This window comes from Nyctibius grandis, chromosome 4 (genome assembly GCF_013368605.1).
Source record: "Nyctibius grandis isolate bNycGra1 chromosome 4, bNycGra1.pri, whole genome shotgun sequence".
In the NCBI taxonomy this organism is placed as follows: domain Eukaryota; kingdom Metazoa; phylum Chordata; class Aves; order Nyctibiiformes; family Nyctibiidae; genus Nyctibius; species Nyctibius grandis.
In genome coordinates this window covers 33492518-33510981 of record NC_090661.1, presented here as the reverse complement: position 1 = coordinate 33510981, position 18464 = coordinate 33492518, and the positions used below count along the sequence as shown (strand labels likewise).

The window sequence follows — 18464 nt, the reverse complement described above, 5'->3', positions numbered from 1 at the left end:
CGTCCTGAGTCAGCAAGATGTACACTCCAGGATTAAGTCTCATAATCCATAAAGCAAAAATGTGTTAGCTTAATCAGAAGGAAACAGAAAAGCACCTTTTTCAAGCTCTTTATGGAGCTCATTGCATATCTATGATCTCTGGAACATCTTGTCCTGTCCCAAAGACTATCTTCTCAGTGTCTCTGTCACAGCCAATCCAATAGCCCCTTCCTATATAAGGAAGAGAACTGGGAGTTTACTTGGCAGCAACTAGATCCTGAAGAGGCTTTTCAAATTCAGCATAAGCTTCCTTTCCACGGTGGTCCCCTTTCCTCTTGCTGCACCCAGTCTGGAGAACAAAGCTGTTCTATTTCAGGTAGCATTCCCTGGGTGGCATTCCTGCATGGTGGCACTTGGTCTACATCAGAGCTGAAGGCATTGTGTTGTGATGAGCAGCAATCCCTCAGATTTCTTTAGCATCCTGAAAGCTCAGTGGCCTTATCAAAAATAAGGGGCCTCAAAGTCTGACCCAGGCTTTGAAAGAACTGCTCAGGGTCAGAGACAGCTGAGGTTTAACTAGTAGGTCTCTCTCACAGGGCTAAAAGGAGGAGAAGGTGGGAGACTGTAGAGAGAAAGCAAATAGGTCTTAAAATGATTGGTAATGGGTAAGATCCCACCTGCTCCATGTAGAGTAAATGAAATCCCTAGTGTAGCTCTGAGCCTGTCAGCCCTGTAGACTTTTGACAGTATGAGTTAGCATCTTGTTGGAATATGAGATGGTGAATATGCTGGAGTGTACCCTGGGTAGTGAGCAGTTTTACAGCATCTCTTTTTGCATACCCTCTTCCCTGTCAGTATACTCAGTGCCCTGAGTAACGTTGACAAGGGAAATCCTTACTCAACCCTATTTGCCATAGGGAAAAATATATCAGACATTGTTTTTCCCTGGGGAGAGGTCAAGCTACTTTGGAAAAATTTCAGGAAAACAAGTTCAAAACAACTAAACCAGTAGGTTTGACTCCAAGAGAAGATGTGGAAAATGCAAAGTGGCTTTCCAGCTTACATGCCTGTATTGGGCATAGGTTTCAGGCTATAGGCTTAAAAACAGTGGTCCTCCAGCTTTTTTCTTCTGTTTGCATGCTCTTCTTCCCCTCATCCCTGCCTTCAGGTGTGTACTGCATCACCCTGCAGTTTGAGACCTGTACTCCTGAAGAATGCATTGAATGTAGCAAAAAGGAATTGAGAAATTTCATACATGGGAATGCCCTGAATGTGAAATGCACGATAGTATTTGCCAATGGGGAAGTGAAGTTCTTCAGATCTCTATGAAAGACATAAATTAGGGACAGAGGCAACCCATATACAGGCAGTTATTTGCTCTAGGGAGGTGAAAAGACTGGTGTAGCATTCTAGGCATGATATGCAGTGCTCAGCAATACCAAGTCCAGGCCATTCTCTCTCCACTCCCAATTTATTCCTGTCTTGCAAGGGATGTTTAAAAGCCAAATTGGTTCCCATACAGTCATATGGTGCAGCTGAGGAAGGGTAGGAAGGAGTAATGTGAACAGCACACATGTATCTAACACTGAAAACTCAGCATCCTGAAGCACCATCTGCCTTCCCTCTCTGTTCACTGGCATATGTTTGTGTGAAAGAGAAACAGAATACTTGCTGTGTCTTAAATATACCCAGCCAGGTGACTTCCACCCTTCCTTTGGGAGACCGTTCCATTAGAAAGAAAACCCATTATTTGGAACTTCTCCTATTGTTTGGCCTAAAATATCCTGCTTATTGTGCTAGGCAATTATTGGCCTTGCTGGTGACATCAGGACATTTTTTAGCTTCTGCTCAGCCAGATCTATATATAACATGAGCGTTACCACCATCTATCAGTTCCCATGGCCTACTTTCACTGCTTTTGTGTCTGCCTTGTGTTTTTCCAAAGGACCCTTGTATGTGCATGTTTTGTTCTAGGTTCCCTTACAGCTGATGGAGAGCTGTCAGCTAGAGCTCTGAATTGTCCTCTATAAGAGATAGCTGGTGTGCCTTGAGTGTCTAGGAAGCTTGGGCTCCTCACGTGTGCACTCAAGTATAACTCCCGAGAGCAGGCAATGTGGGTGTTTTTCCTTCCCTATGGCAGTGATTTAAGGGAGCGGATTATTTTACCTTGTGTTCCTCTTGGTTTTGTAGAAAAGGACTCTCCTCCAACAATTGGAGTACCCACGCTGTCCATAGTAGCCTCCACAGCAAGCTCTGTCGCCCTGATTCTGCTCTTAGTTGTGCTGTTTGTTTTGCTGCAGCCAAAGCTGAAGTCGTTCCATCATAGCAGGTAAGTGTAGCTGGGGTTTGGAGGGGCTCAGAGGCATCCTGTTTCTTTGCAGCAGAAACCCATTAAGGTATTTGGTTTAGGCCATCATTTTGGAGCAACTTACCTCCTCGCTTCTCTGCTCCTGTTCTTATCACCTTAGTGGCACCTCTGCCCTGTGGTCCAGCAGTAGTCTGAAATGGTGGTCTGCAATACCCAGCTGCAGTCCCCGTTCTAACGTGCCATCTGATGAGTGGTTTCCTTGCCCTTTTTCCTTGGCCGTGAATATGAAAAGTTATGATCCCTGCTAGTCTGGCTATAGATTGATCTCCTGCCTCTTTTAGCATTGGATAGCTGCCAAAGTATGTATCTAGGTATGTATCTATATATACGTATCTCCGCAAATCTGTCATCAAATCTGCTGTGGGAGAAGCCTCCTGGCCTGGGTTTGTAGATGAGAGAAGGGACCCAGCCATAACACTGTTGCTAGCTGAGGTCAACAAAGTCACTGTGGACTCTTCTCTTCCAAACCAGCTACTAGTACTCCTTAAATAAGAGCAGAGACGTGCCTGTCCAGCAGCAGGGAGGTTGAGAGGTGGGGCCCTGGAGTCTGCCCTTTTCTGAACAAGTCCAAACCACTGGAAAAGAAAAATTCAATCTTGGGACTCTGACTCATGAGCCTAGGTGATTCACACTGTGCCCATTTAAGAGCTGTCTGCCCCACCCCACCAGAGGTTATCTCTCCAGCAGCAAAGGTGGCAGAACAGGCAGCGCTGGGTGTTGCAGAATATAGCAGTGTAACAAGCTGGAATCAGCGGTGGTCAGAGCTCTTTTTTATTTGCCAGCTGTGACAGCAGAGGGCTCTGAGTCATGATCTTTGTCAGATTTAGCTGTGGAGGCAGGTTAGGTGGGAAGCACTGTAGCCTTTTCAGCTCTTGCTGCTAAATCCATCAGGCACTGTGAATTACAGCCCCCTGTTCATGTTTATGGCAACTCACAGTAGGGCTGCAAGGCTACGCTTGCTTGACTTTGTTAAACCACCATTCATGTTTCTGCCTGTTCTACCCGAAATAAGTCAATGGTGAGCATTAGAGTTTACTGTGGGAGGTTACTGGAGTCCTTGGTAACATATATATAAAAATATAAATGCTCAAATTGATTTCCCCCACCTTCTCCTCTTTGTTTCTGTTTTTGAGGCGAGACCAAGGTGTGTCTGGAGATCAGGTTTCAATCATGGTGGATGGTATTCAAGTGGCCTTGCCATCCTACGAAGAAGCGGTGTACGGCAGCACAGGGAACTGCATTCCACCCTCAGATTCCCGAGTGCAGATCGTGCTCTCAGAGGGAGCTGGGCAGAACGGAGCCAGAGAGATGCAGCAGCAGGACCAAGGGGCTTGCAATGGCTTTGAAAGAGAAGATGAAGCCCCTGGACATTCTGGACTGTGTGAAGCCAGTGGCTCTCAGCGCTCTGAAACTGTTCTTGTGCATCAGGCTGCTACCTCTTCCTGGGTAGCTGGCATGGCTAGCAGTAGACTTGTACACAAAGAGGTCCAAGATTCAGAAAGCAGTGACATACAGAGCCTTTTATCCCTCACTTCCTCCGAGGAATACACAGATGGTACGTGACTTGGGCAAGGAACACTGAATGACACCCTTACAAGAGTAGGTTCTGCAGTTGACTACATAGGATGAAAAGGGCAAGGAATGCTCCTATGTATGTCAGGCACCAGAGGAGCTTTTGGAAAGAGCTGTCCCAGTCTCCATGGCATGTTTCACAACTGAGATGTGCAAGCAGTATTTAATACCTCCTTCTGAAGTATGCAGCGTACTCAGACTGGGAGCCTAGGGCAGTCCGGAAAGACTGTTGGGGTTCTGCTGCTTACTCTTGTTGTCTTAGAAAAGAATTTGCAGAGAAGTGCCAGCCTCCAGCATCATAGTGCAAATGCAGTAAAATAGCTATGTTTGTGGAAACCAAGTTGGTGGGAGTAGGAGGATATGCTTGGAATACAAACCCTTTGTGATGTTTGGGCTTCTTCATTTTTTGATTGTTTTAGTAAGCAGCTTTCTGCCACACTGCATGCAGTGCTGCAGCCTGGGCGTACGGGACCTAAAAGGGGTGTGCTTGAACTTAACTGTACTGGGCAGAGGGGCAAGTCTGTTAAACGCTCAGTGCATCTTGCACTCTTCACTTCTGCCCTGCCGTGAAGGAGTGGCTTTACAATGCCACCGCTGATGTGAAGCTGCAGCTTAAGGTTGCTTCTGCAGACACTGCTGTGTCTTAAGTGTAACTGGCTTGTAGATAGCTGAGGGCAGAACTTCTCCTTTCCATGGTGTCAGGCCCTAGAGCCACAGTAATGCCACCCAGAACCCTTGCAGTAAAAATAGTTAAAGGAGATTTACACTGAAGGACGGAAATGGCAACGCATCCTGAGATGGCCATTAAACCTCAAGTGCGTAAACAGCAGAAACCCAGAAGTGAAGCTTAACAAAAAATGTCTGCAGTGTAGAAATTAGAGGATGTTGTCTCTGCACTGTGCCATTTTTCTCACTGCCTGGAAACATGTATTGCCTCTAAGGCTTGTTGCACAGTAGCAGATTGCCCCTTGCAGCGGGAGACTGTAAACCTTGTGCTTATGGCTCAAAGATGAGGAAGCTGCAGCTACGGGAGGAGGTTGCATTTCTTCGAGTTAGGTAAGGGCAAGTGTGATCCTTGTATTTCCAACCATCCCTGTCACGGTAAGAAACATGTCTTGGACATTTTGAGGAACTAAAAGTTTGATGAGGTCATGGGAAAGGAAACTGTCATTCTTAACGGAAGTTATTACTTTCCTCTAAACAGCATCAGTGAGGCTTTACTGGGAATACTGTATCTTCTTGTGGGACCGCCAGTTCAAAAGAGATGTGGAGAAACTGGACAGGCTCTGTTGGAGGCCTACCAGGATAGCCAGGGGCTTGTGGGGAGTGACTGAAGGAGCTGGGCTTCTTTAATCTGGTGAAGAAACAGATGAGGGCCAAGCCCGCAATTGACGAAAATTACTTTACAGGGAGTTGGAAAGACTATGGAGCCAAAGTCTTCTCAGCCAGATAGTATAACATGGAGCAATGGCCACCAGCTGTAGCTTGACTGATTCAGATTGGGCATTAGGAAAATATTTTGTGCTAGGAGGGTAGTGCAGGACTAGATGGGCACCTGGAGAGGTGATGGAGTCTCTGTCCTTGAAGATTTTCAAGGCTGGAGCTGTTGATGGTCCTGCTCACAGGGGCAGGTTGGAGCAGAGTCCTCCAGAGGTCCCTTCTGCTATGTTGTGATGTCAGGAATACCACTGCATTATCACGTTATGGAAGTAGGAGCCTGTCTTGCTTTAGCGGTGTTTTTTCAGGTGTGCGTTGAACTGCAAAAGTTTGACTACTTTCTCTTCTTTCTCTCCCTCCCATTCAGATATTCCCTTATTGAAGGAAGCATGAGGCCTGCTGTGTTTGTCTAGCCTTCTCCCTCTTGGATTTCTTCTTCCTCCCCTCCCCCTGCCTTCGGGACAGAAGCACTCTGTGCAGCCTTCCCTGTCCTCGTGAGCTGTGCCCTGGATACCTCCAAGCAGAGACGCCCTCAGCTGAAGATCCAAAGGATGTCGCCAGGTTGCCTCCTGGATGCACCAGTGGAGTTGGTGCAGTGCTGGCTTCCCCATTCCATCTGCATCAGGGGCTCAAGGAACAGAGTGGATTTGAGCTCTCCTCCCCTCTTCCCCAGCCAGATGTTTGACAGCAGTCTCTGAAGAGCTGCTCTTTTTTCGTGCCTTTCTACTCCTCACACCGTCTTGTTGCAGCTTATCAGCCTCTCTAGCCCTTCTGCTGCCCAGAGAGCAGGGGCTAAAACCGCTTGCTCACTGGGAGCAGACACAGTTTATATATACGTATATATGTTATATAGGCTCTTCTTCCAGCATCCTCTTTGTGATAGGGCAGGACAAAACGCCTCACTGGGAATGAAGCTGGGCTTGGGAGGGATCCTGGTTAAGGAGCAGCTTGTGATGTCTAAAAGCACCTCAGATGAGATGGGCTGTGTGACAACTTAGCTGTGCAGTAACAGTTCATTGAGAATTGCTAGAGCGCTGAAGGCTGAGAAGTCCAACGTGTAGGAATGCCCTCTTCCCCCTTCTCAAAACCCACCTCTGCAGGAGTCTATTCCTGAAAATCACTTTTGTCTCTTCCTTCCTTCTCTACCTGTGCAGCCCACTTGGTTATGCTGTGTTTCTAGAAGCTGGGACTGGGACTGTACTGCAAATAAAACAACCATTTCAGCTTTGGTCTGGTGCCAGAGCAGTTCCTGTGTTAGGCTGTAGAAGAGCCTTGGAGAATGGCCAGTGGTTAGTGGGGTCTGGAAGGCTTGGAGGATGTGACTTTTGGTTAACCAGCCCTGTGTTCACTATGAGTTAGCCCCATTCACTGAGACTTCAGGACTGGAACCAAATTTGTGGCCCTGCTCTTCTGAATAAGCTGTGTGTCTCAAAGGTTTTTCAATTAAGGTAGTTCTGCACTAAAGCTTAGGTTCCTTTTGGTCAGATCTTCAGGCGGAGGTAACACTTTTCAGATGTAATCTGGAAATGGTTCAGGTGTTTGAAAATGTCAAGAGAAAAAAATGCCTGTAGGTAGTGAATGCCTAGTGCCATTAATACAATCCCAAATTACCCTTCCAGCCACACTAGGTACCTTGGTACTTGAATCCTGAGTAGCTACCATCTCAGACGCTAGTGTATCTTCCTAGCTTCATACAGCAAGAGTCTGCTGTTTTATCGTACTGGGCTTCAGTCGGCCTGCAGAGATGGGCTTCTGCCTTGTGGCTGGCCATAAGCAGCATTTATAAAGTCTCTCCTAAATACAATGCAGTTGCCTATTGCTGTGGGGGAAGGTTGGCTACATTGACAGCAGTGCCAGAGGACACCATAGCTTATTCCTGAACCTAAGTTTTGAAGATTGTTTCAAGTTCTGGTAGCAGGGAAAATAAAATCGAAAAATATGTATACTTCTGCCCCCCCCAGTTCTGTAGCAGGTCAGAATATCCTAGTTGCTGTTAACAGGACTCTCTTTTTGCAGGAAGCTGCATTCATCTGGGGCTTTGTGGTGGTTGTAAGGTTCTTCACCAGGGAGGTCTGGAGGCTGTGTGGGATTGGTTTCAGCAAGAAGAGTTGGCTTCTTAGATGCATGTACCTTGTCATAACTGTCTTGAAGTAACTAGGGGAGTGTTTGCCCTGTGAGAAGCTGCTGAATTTTTGAGTTGAAGGAGCAAAAATATCATGGCCTTACACATCATGTGGTAATGTACGGGGAAATAGAGATGCTGTCTTTGCTGCTTTGCTTTTGGTTTATGATCCTCACCATCCTCATCCTTGTTATTTCAGGAACATACCATCACAGCACTTGATAAAAATGACACAACACCTTTTAAATATAAAAATCACTGTGGCTTAGCTCCAGTTCCTGGAAATGAGGATTGGCCACAGTATCGAGCCATGCACCCACTGCTCCTCTTCCTGATTAGCTATTTGTTAAATCCCAGGACACCTGGGACAGCACGTGCCTGTGGATGGAAGAATCCTATTTTCCCTATCCTTGTTTTAGAGGGATGTTATTAATTTAAAAATACAGTATTTTAAACTTCCTTCCCTATTGATTGTTACCTTGCATTAACACAAGGATTTGATAAATCCCGTTTTGGTGGTTTGGGTATTTTTTGTTCATTTTGAATGATGAAAATCCCATGTCATTTTACAGTGGGCTGCCGTGTCTCAGCTTCAAGCACTGTAGAGGGTGAATGTTGTTTACACATCTGCTATTGGAATTTTAGAAAATAAGTGTGGGAACATTTATATTTAGCAAGGCTGAGGGAGTGTGGAGGGAAGAACACATGACTTCTGTCCTGCTACCTAACCAGCTCCAAGCAGGAGGAGTTGCTCTTTATGCATTTGAGGTCCTGTCTAATCAAACTGACCCTCAGCAATCAAGGTGTAGAAGTCAGGTACGTGCTGTCTTCCTTCAAGGGAGAGTCCTTTAACTTAGTTTTAGCACCAGGCTGGTGGGAGAATCCTGTAATGAAGCTGGAAGCTGAGCCCAAGGCCTGACCTTGCTCTGGACGAGCGCCTGCTCCGCCAGCAGAAAGCACGTACCATGTGGCCCTGCCTCATCTCTCTGCTATTGTAAAGCAAGCAGCTGCCAGTTTGGGAGAGAAAATTCAGTTTGGGTGGGGAAGAGAAGGAAGCAAGCTGCACAGAAGAGAGAGTGCTTTAATTTTGTTTCATTTATAGAAATTGTGGGAAATGGCTTTATTAAGGAAGGGGGGAAATGCGGAGGTGGAGGGAAATATGCAAGTGTGGATCTTGTGATCAGGCATAAACAGGCAGCTTCTGTTGGCTTACTGAGAAGGTAAACCAGCAGCTCCCAGGCCAGTCTCTGCTGTGCTGGCTGGTAACCCCAGCTGATGCTTCCAGTACTTGCAGAAGAGCCTGTTCCCTGCAGCAACACCTGTGGGAAAGGGCCCCAAGGACCCGTGCAAGCCAGAACATGAAAAACAGTTTTGGGGCATCACATTGCTCTTGCCCAGTCCTCACCTTCAGAGTTTATTTTCATATAAAATGAGGTAGAATGGCTGGGGAGGAGCCTGAGAGATGTCTGCCTGACAATTTTTTTCAAGGGGGAGGGGGAGCAAGGCCTCACTTTACTGATTATTAAGTGATTGTTATTCATTTGTGTTTGTTTAATTCTGCAGAGGCTGAAGGATTGGGAAGTCTCTTGGGCAGAGATTTAGGAAAAACTAAATTGCACAGTCCTGTCTTTACTTACGGGAGCAAGGGCTGAGGCTTAAAGATCCCTCAGTCGTGAGCTCTGCTCTATCTCGGGAGCGTTCATTACCTCTGAGCAAAGAGCGAGTCCTCTTTGGCTGTTGCCATAGGTAGGTGCAGCCTGGATCTCAGTGTGGTGGATGGGGAGAACACAGGCTCAGCCTTGCAAGACGTAACACGGTAAATGATTTTTTTCTTTTGTTTTATTTTTTTTTCTGATGGCGTCACGACCTCCTTACCTTTTTTCCCACCTATGTCTGGCAAAAGAATTCCAAGGGAGGCATTTTTTCTTAGTTAACACTCCTGACATAATCATCTCATGTTCTGTCATATGTGCTGGATCCTGTGCTATTCAAGAACATTAAAATGATTTAATTACATTGGAAATTACATTGGAAAAATAAAAACAGCACTTATTTTAAAGGTTTCTGTTATTTTTGGAGTCTGATAGGTGAAAAAATTAAAAGGGCATTTCAGAAATTCAGAGTACTGTGTGCAATAGAAAAACCTCCTTGCTCCCTTTCAGTTGCGTGGTTTTTTAAAAAAATAAATACAGTGCAGCCTACTGCAGCGTGTACAGCATGAGTGTTGCAGAACTTGGACCAGTCTGAGAGAACCAGAAAGCGAAGCTGACAGTAACCCACGGGGAAGCGGGCAGTGTCCTGTCGGGATCTGCCTCATGAAGCGCAGCTCAAAGGATTTTGTCAGAACCTCCTGCCACCTTGAGGGGGGCCAGCGGCACTGGTGAGAGAGATGGTTGTGTGTGTTCTGGTTTTAAACAGCTTGTGTCTCCCCATCGGTAACTGCAGAGGAGGTGAAAAATTAAGTTGGGAGGAGAGACGTGCTGCAGCATGTGAGCCTGTGGAGTTGTTGCTGAGTTAAAACTTGATGAGCTTGGGAGGGAGAAGAGCTTAATGCGTTTTTATCCTTTTCCTTAACCACCAGGGAACTTTCTGTGTAGAAGAATGCTTACTCAGCAAGCATGCTGCTTGTTGTTCACCCCTTGGATGTCTCCCCTGAGGTTTCTCCTTAGCCTTTCTGCTCCGGTGTGGTGATTCTTTTAATGCATCTGGAGCCTTTATTTGGTCTTTCTGCACATAGAGTAGTCAGGTGTGTTAGGAAGAAGTCTGTTCCACTTGTTTTGACAGGAAACATCCTGAGATGCTCCCAGAGGTGGATGCCTTGGGTCAATACTGAGGAGTGCGGCTAAGAGAGCAACAGGCTCAGCCATTGGAAGTAATCTGGGATTGTGAAGTCATTTGCAGCACAGAACAGGGAACACAAGCCGAGGGGTAGGGAAGAGCTGTGACTGAAAGCAGAGGTACGCTGCATGCTGGTGGGCTAATGCATTCATGACCAGCTTGTATGGAAGCTTTGTTTAGATGATTTAGCAGACACCAGCAGGCTTGCTGTATGAAAAAATATTAACGTACAACTGGTTGGACACACCAAGATTTCCTTGTTGACCTTTTTAGAACATATTTGCAAAACCTGGTTTTACTGTTCTGATAGCAGTTGTTGAAAAAAAAAAAAAAAAATCTGCCTTATTAATCTATCCAGATAACTAATTAAATCAATTTCGCTTTCTGGTTTCTGTACGTAAATGCAATAAATCCCACCCATTTTGCACATCCTGCCTCCCCCATCCTCACCCTTCAGTCCTTACCAGGGAACTGCAGGTTGAACTTGCTCTTTGTGAACACCTTTGTTTGCAGAACTTCATTAGAAGACATTTGTTCTCTATGATACGCTTTGAAAGCGCAGAGAGGTTTCCTAGAGCAGGCTTCATTTTAAGGCATATTTTTATACAGGAAATAAGCCCCCTTGTAATCCTTCATCCCCTCCTCCTGCCCTTCTACACCAGGACGGAGCACGCCACTTCCCACACTCCTCTTCAGGGCCCTGTGTCCAGCACTGCTTCCAAACTCAGCCCTCTGCAGATGATGCACAGATACATGTACCCACCAGAAGGGTTCTACTGATGCTCTGCATATGCTTTCCATAAGCTGTGCTTTTGCTTCTGTCCTGAGGTCTGCAAAGACAAGAGGCAACTGAGTTCTGCTGGAAAACGTTTTAGCTCCGATTCTCAAATTTGCTTCCTCCCAAAAGGGAACAAAGCGAAGCTGTCTGTGAAGCGGATGTCCTGTGCTGCGGTGGGTAGGCTGCTGGTAGTCGCTGATGCAAATGCAAGGGGAGCTTGATTGCCTTTGTGCATTAATCTTTTCTTTCCTGTATGTGTTTTCTTTTTTATCTGAATTGCACCACTATGGAATTATTTGCAGAATGGTACTCCATATATATGTGGGATTTAAAAACAAAACCATAATTGACGCTGTGCAGGATGTCACTCAATCGGTTTTATTTTGCTTTATTTTATATATATTTTCTGGTATCCTGTACATTGCAGTGGGTGTGAAGATAGTATTTTAATATTTGTACAAAGTTTAATTTAATTGCTCTATGTATATAACTGCATTTCTAAATTAAAAAAAAAAGTTCTTTTGAAGTGAATCTATAATCTCTTGTGTATTTTTTTTTTTTTTTTTTTTTTTTTAATGCTCAGGCCTTATGGGCTGGAGATGTAGCAGATCATTAGGGAATACGTTGCAGTGGTGCGATGCCTTCCATGTGAAGTCCCTTGATGTAATGTGCAGGCTTGCTGCATGAGGCTGAGCAAGGTATTTGTTTGCCTTTGCTTTCTATAGCACTGTATGCAGGCACAGCAATTCACTAAGGTGGTGGGGAAAGACCTCTGCATATGCTCTGTCCCTTCCTCTGCTCCCCCGGATAAAAGATAATCTGTGCAGTCAGAGTTGCTTAGGAGCAAGCAGCAGTGGTCAGTCAGCGATGGAGACAAAGGATGTGAGCTAGGAGGAGGCCACAGCAGTTGCTTGGCTCTGCCACAGCAGCAGCAGGAAACGTGCCCGCTGAATCTGTGCACCAGGAGAACAGGCAATAACGGTAAAGGAAGGGGGGCTGGCTGTGTCAGGAGACGTGGGCCAGATGAAAACCGGGGTGGGGGGGCCTCGAAGAGGGAATAAGGTTGGGTCTGGATTTGATGTAAGGAGAGAGAATGCATTTTGGGGAGCGCTTGAAGCAACTGCTGCTTGGTTTTCTTACAGTCCCTGCTTGCTGGGCTTGGAACCTGCATTGCTGTGTGGGAGTGTCGATCTGCTGGAGGGTAGGAAGGCCCTACAGAGGGATCTGGACAGGTTAGATAGATGGGCCGAGACCAACGGCATGAGGTTCAACAAGAACAAGTGCCGGGTCTTACACTTCGGCCACAACAACCCCATGCAGCACTACAGGCTGGGGGAAGAGTGGTTAGAAAGTGGCCCAGCAGAAAGAGACCTGGGGGTGCTGATCGACAGCCGGCTAAACATGAGCCAGCAGTGTGCCCAGGTGGCCAAGAGGGCCAATGGCATCCTGGCCTCTATTAGGAATAGTGTAGCCAGCCGGTCTAGGGAAGTGATCGTCCCTCTGTACTCGGCACTGGTGAGGCCGCACCTTGAATACTGTGTCCAGTTCTGGGCCCCTCACTTCAAGAAAGATGTTGAGGTGTTGGAGCGAGTCCAGAGGAGGGCGACCAAGCTGGTGAAGGGTCTGAAAGGTCTGACATATGAGGAATGGCTGAGGGAGCTGGGGTTGTTTAGCCTGGAGAAGAGGAGGCTCAGGGGTGACCTGATTGCAGTCCACAACTACCTGAAGGGAGGTTGTAGTAAAGTGAGAATCAGCCTCTTCTCCCGGGCAACTAGCGATAGGACAAGAGGACACAGCCTCAAGCTTCGCCAGGGGAGGTTCAGGTTGTACATTAGGAAGCATTTCTTCTCAGAAAGGGTCATTAGACATTGGAATGGGCTGCCCAGGGAGGTGGTGGATCACCATCTCTGGATGTGTTTAAGAAAAGACTGGACATGGCACTTAGTGCCATGGTCTAGTTGACATGGTGGTGTCAGGGCAATGGTTGGACTCGATGATCCCAGAGTTCTCTTCCAACCTGGTTGATTCTGTGATAACTATGGCACCGATAGCTGATGGCTGCTGCGGTGTCTCCATGGCTGGGGAAGGCTGGCCAGGGGGAGGCAGCCAGGGGAGGCTGGCCAGGTTGTTAACGATGGGAAAGGGGGCAGGGGAGAGAGTTTTAAAGAGATGATGTATAGCATGAGAGGACTTCAGAGAGGAAGGAGGAGTGAACATAATGGCTAATTAATCTCAGAGACTAGATAGAGAGAACAGTATATATAGGAAGAGGATGTTATTTTTAGAGGGAAGATAGCTCTGATTGCAAAATAGTAATCCAAAGCAGGTAGCAGGACAGCATAGGAGACATTGGAATGATCTTCCAAATAGGTGGGTGTAGACAGTGCAGGTCTGAGTGCAGACGTGAGGCTGGGTGCAGGCTCCGCTCTTCCCTCTTCCAGGTAGTCGTGCTGCACCGGGAGGATGGCAGGAGCAGAAAATGCAGAGGAATGGACACCGTTGTTCTGTTAGTGCTGTATACAGTCCTTTTTTATTATTATCGTTGTTTGCTTTGCTTTGAAGACCTAAGGTAACACTGTCCTTTGAGGCAACTGTACTAATGAGAATTCATTTCTTTTCACGAAACCTATTGGTAGTGTAACAGGAAGGGGAAAGAGAGGTAAATGGAAGGAGAGAGGAGATCATTTTGGCCAACTTGGTCAAAGTCAAGTCCTGAAAGATGTCATGAGATTTGTTCTATACTTGCATATATATATATATATATATATATATATATATATATATATATATATATAAAAAAAATTTTTCCCCCCCTATGTGGAGGAACAGGCAGGTTAAAGTGAAGGGAAGAGGTGACACCTGCCTTCCTCCCATTTCCATTTATTCCTTAAATTATTCCCGCACAGCAAGCTGATCTCACTGTAGTTTTGCCTCTGCAGAACTGGAGCTTGGTAGCCTGTGCCAGCCCTCCTGTAGCAGACAGTTGGCACGTGGGAGTCAGTGGCCTCCAGGAATTGCTTTTAAATCATTACTATTTTTCACTGGGCTCTGGTCTCCTGCCACAGCAGGCAGCCAGAAATGTGCCTTTCTTGTTCTTCTGCAGCTCTTATGTGTTAGATAATACGTCACCTCTGGTTTGTGCCTGCAATGAGAAAGGACTGTGGGAGCCAAGCCCGAGGGAAGCCAGCCTGAGGTGGGTGGCCTGGGAAATCCTCCGTAACAGCTGCCCTTCGGTTGAAGGGCGGAAAGGCCAGGGCACGCAGGAACACCTCCGCTTCCAGAAAAGCAGCCTCGCCACAAAGACATCGACCCCGCCACAAAGCTGCTTTGAGAAACTTGCTCAGGAAAGGGGATAGATGGGGTCCTGCCCTTACCAGGCGTCCTGCCAGCCGTCACGCTGTACTGCCCGGCACCCAAACAGGATGTTCTGTACGTGTGGGTTTTCCAGGAACACAAAGCCACAGACACACCAGCCCCATTACAACCACGGGTTTTAACTGTTTAACAGGACCAAGCGCATCTGGAGCCTTTCCTTGCCACCCCTGGCTGCTGCTGCCACACCACCACCATTGGAGAGCTTCGTGGTGGGATTGCGCTATCAAATCGTCCCTTGATTTGATGTGCTGTAGCTTTGGCCCTGCTGGAAACCTCCCCTGCGTTAACAGCTCCCTCAGCCTCTGACCTGTGTTTAGGGATGTCGCCAAATGTAGGCTTGCCCCTCCTGAAAGCAGACGGATTCCAGCAGGCTACGAGCCAACAAGCCCTGTGCTTCACAAAGCAAGAGTCTGCACACTCCTCCACCCACCAGGGCCATGTAGAGGGCCATGTACAAGTGCTGTCCCTGCAGAAGAGAGCAGGGTCTGGCCAGGACACCACCAGCCCCCATCCCTCATCGACTGCGGTACTTGGCAAAACTGCAATGGTCCCTCTCGGCACCAAGCTGGCATCCCGGGCTGTAGGGGGAGGGATGGACAAACACACACAATGGATTTTCTGATTCTCTCTGTTCCCTTTTGCAGGAGGAGGATGTTTACCAGCAAACCCCTCACCTTAACATTCAGTGGGACCTGGGCCGGGACACAGCAAAGCTAAGGAGCACTGAGGGTACCTCAGCGTAAGGTGGTTGTCCTTTGGCAGCTCTCTGTCATCTGGCCCACGCTGAGCTTGGGGTGGGTCTGTGGGACACAACTCAAGCTTTTCATGTTACATCCATGGAAAAAAAAACCCAACAGATTTTGGAGCAAGAGGGCACAGACTGGTGCCAACATGCTCGTGTTCAGGGCACAAACACCCTTGTCTTCTTGTCTGCTTTTCCAGATCCCCTTGTAGCTACTTTAGGGGGTGGTGTTTGAGACCACGCTGTGTTTAGCAGCTCTGCTTGGCAAGCGGGGTTTGTCTTCCAGGCCCATGGATCCCGAGTGAGGTCGGGCGACTCACTTCATGGGGCAGACACGCTCTCCCTGTCCCCACGTGTGCCAAACCACGGCGACCAGCAGCCCTGGTGCAGGCTCCAGCAGGGGCAGTCGGGTGCTGCCGGGCGCAGGGCTGATGCTCTGTCTGACAAGTTGTGCGTGTACTGAGACTTTGCTCCTGTGCCTGGGGCTGCCACCTCCCTGCAGTTCAGCGGCAGCTGGGGTGGGAGAAGGATGGGTTGGAGAGCTGGCCATGGCGGTGCACGACCCTCCTTATAGGTTAATGGCAGCTGGAGATGCTGTTCACAAGGCTGGGGCTGGGCTGGGCAGAGGTTCTGGCTGCAGCTGGCACACAGCTGGATTTGCTTCTGCACTGGCTGCGCCCATCAGGCAGGCCCTCCCTTAAGAAGGGCTAACGTGCTACCCATATTTAGAAAGCATATAATGTTCATCTTTAAACCCAAGTTTAAAGCCTCCTCATGTTGAGGAGACCAGGGGCCAGGTTTGGGAGTAGGAGTTTTCCTGGGGAGGAAAACCCAGGCAGCGAAGCCCTCTTGGACAAGCCTGATGGGAGCCAGAAGCGGAAGCCTGGCACCCAAGAGGTGGCAGCGCTGGGTTTCCCACCTCTGCTCCTGTCCCTGGGTGCTGCAGGGCAGCATGGGGCTCCCCGCGGGTGGGACAGGACAGCAGTCTTGCACAAATGACTTTCCTCCATCTCCATGAGCCGCCTGTGCAGGATGGCAGCAATGTCCCTGTAACCGCTGTTTCCAAGAGATTTATGATCCTGGGTTCAGCTCTGCAGACAAAGTTGTTACCATCCTACAGTCTGTGTCTCCCCTCATAAACGTAACCTGGCTCCAAATAATTTTTTCCTCTGGGAAGCTTTAGAATAGTTTATTTGTTACTAAAACTGTTCAGTGTTTCTCTTGTGCTTCTCTGGTGTGCTTTCAACAGCCTTACAAATAACTGGGAATTTATCTTCGCATCATTGTGGTGGCTGGGAAGGCCCATGCTATCCCTGTTGATAGGGAGGGGAAAATCAAAGCACAGAGAACTGAAGTAACCTTCTCCAGGTCATACCAGAGGCTGTGTTTTAGGTGGGGAAAAAAAAGCTCTTAATGACAACTTCAGCATGTCTTCTTCCAGGCCTCTGCTTTAGCTGTGAGCTCCTCTTTCTTCTGCAAGCAGTGATCCAGCCATCACCTGGAGGGATGAGGGACAGCCCCTTTACTTCGGCACAGGCTATGCCTGAAGGGAATGACTGAAATGGTAATTCAGAGATTGATTCTCCTCATCGTGGAAGCAAAATGCCAAGGGCAACACCTGCTACATAATCACTCTCCTCTTATTCTGCCTTGCGGCTAATGAGTTTGAGATGCACCAGTCAGGGCCGTGCCCTGGGGGATCAAACGGAGGCCCTGCTGTTCCCAGTGCAAGCCAGGTCAGTGGGGACTCTGGGAGAGTCATACAGGAAGCTGAGCTTTCTTCTTTGCTGCATTTTGGCAGCAAAATTAGGAATTTCAGAACAAGGTGGTAAAAATGCAACTGAATGGAGCATGGGAGGGGTCTGGATGCAGGGACACGTGGTGCTGGGATACCTCAGAGGCACTGGAATTAGGTTTTCTTGCTTACTGTTGCAGCAGGGAACAAAGTGTGTTGCTGTTTTGGTTGGTTGATCAGTTGTTGGGCTGGTTCTGGTCCCTGTGAGTGGAGGACTAGGGATTAATACCTTGTAGTTTCCCCCTGCAATTGCCAGAGACAATGATGAGACGTCTAGGGAGATTAAACGTTTCTTCCTTTGTTTCTTCCCTGTTGTGCATTTATACCAAGTCATCCTAGTCATTTTATACTGGGGATTTTTTTTTATCTGTTTTTGAGGATGCAAATTACTATTGCATCTTGACCTTTCCCACAGGAGGAAAAACCCACCACTGCAATATCTTATTGCTACTCAACCAAGCCACAGAGGCAAGGAAGGGATGTAAATGGGATGGAGGGCAAGCACTCTTTCCAGTCTCCCTCCAGCAGTGTTGGGAGTGAGACACTGCAACCCGAACAAGATCCTTTGGGATATGGGGGGCTGCCAGTTTACCTCAGTCTAACATCATGAGGATCTATTTCGTTTGAGTTCCTAATGCTGGTTTAAAACCTGTCCGGGATGGTGTCTGATTTTACCAGCACTGTCCCCTTCCTGGGTCAGATCTTGCTTGTGGCCACTTTTTACATGGCCTCATAGCTCTCCACCTTGCTAAGGTGCCACCACCAAAGAGCCTCATAGCTCAGGGGGTGGCACTGAGAGGCTCAATGTGGGTTTTCAAGGGTGGATGTCTGTTCCCACGCATTCACAAATTTTATGTATGTCCTCTGGCAACTAGATGCTGATTAGGAGTTAAAAATGAAAATGTGTTCCTCTATGCAAAGAAATTATTTTGGGAGGGAATAAAGAAAAGGTTATTTGTATTTAAGATCAAAATAACAGATGTTCTGGAAAAAAAAAAATCACAACGAATCTACTTTAACAACCAGAGTGCTGGCACGGGGATAAATCGGTGTAAACTAGCCATGACGGAAATTAGGCCAGAAATTAGGATCACCACCATGGGTTAGACACCAGGGAAGCCTTGTGGTAGCAGGGCTAGGGGAAGCTGTGAAACTGGCTGGTTTTAAGATGTCGTGTGATTACTTTATGAAATGCCAAACACTTGCCCCAGAACGGGGCCTTGCAAGTGTTATTCCGAAGCTGGACTGACTTATTAAAACAAGCCTCCATTAGCACTCCCAGATGGCTTCAATGGTGCCAGCAATAGCGATCAAGTTGAAAAGGAGCTGATAAACACAACTGCTGGGACACCTAGGCCAGAACAGACTCTCAAGATGACAACATTTGAAATAGCGGTGGCTTTGGTCTAGACCGGCCCGTGTGCCGCGGTGACTGTGAGTGGTGCTGCAGCAAGGCCA

The 18464-nt window shown here is 47.6% G+C and overlaps 1 protein-coding gene across 2 annotated transcripts in view; it reads left to right on the top strand.

Moving 5' to 3' along the window:
• Positions 1-11632, top strand: part of SUSD6 (sushi domain containing 6) — an 87351-nt gene extending 75719 nt beyond the window's left edge. For both annotated transcript variants that reach the window (XM_068398570.1, XM_068398572.1), the window contains exons 6-8: positions 2170-2308; positions 3481-3902; positions 5724-11632. In XM_068398570.1, coding sequence (XP_068254671.1) covers positions 2170-2308; positions 3481-3902; positions 5724-5749 — 587 coding nt within the window. In that variant the 3' untranslated portion in view covers positions 5750-11632. The remainder of the gene's footprint in view (positions 1-2169; positions 2309-3480; positions 3903-5723) is intronic.
• The last annotated feature ends 6832 nt before the right edge of the window (positions 11633-18464 follow it).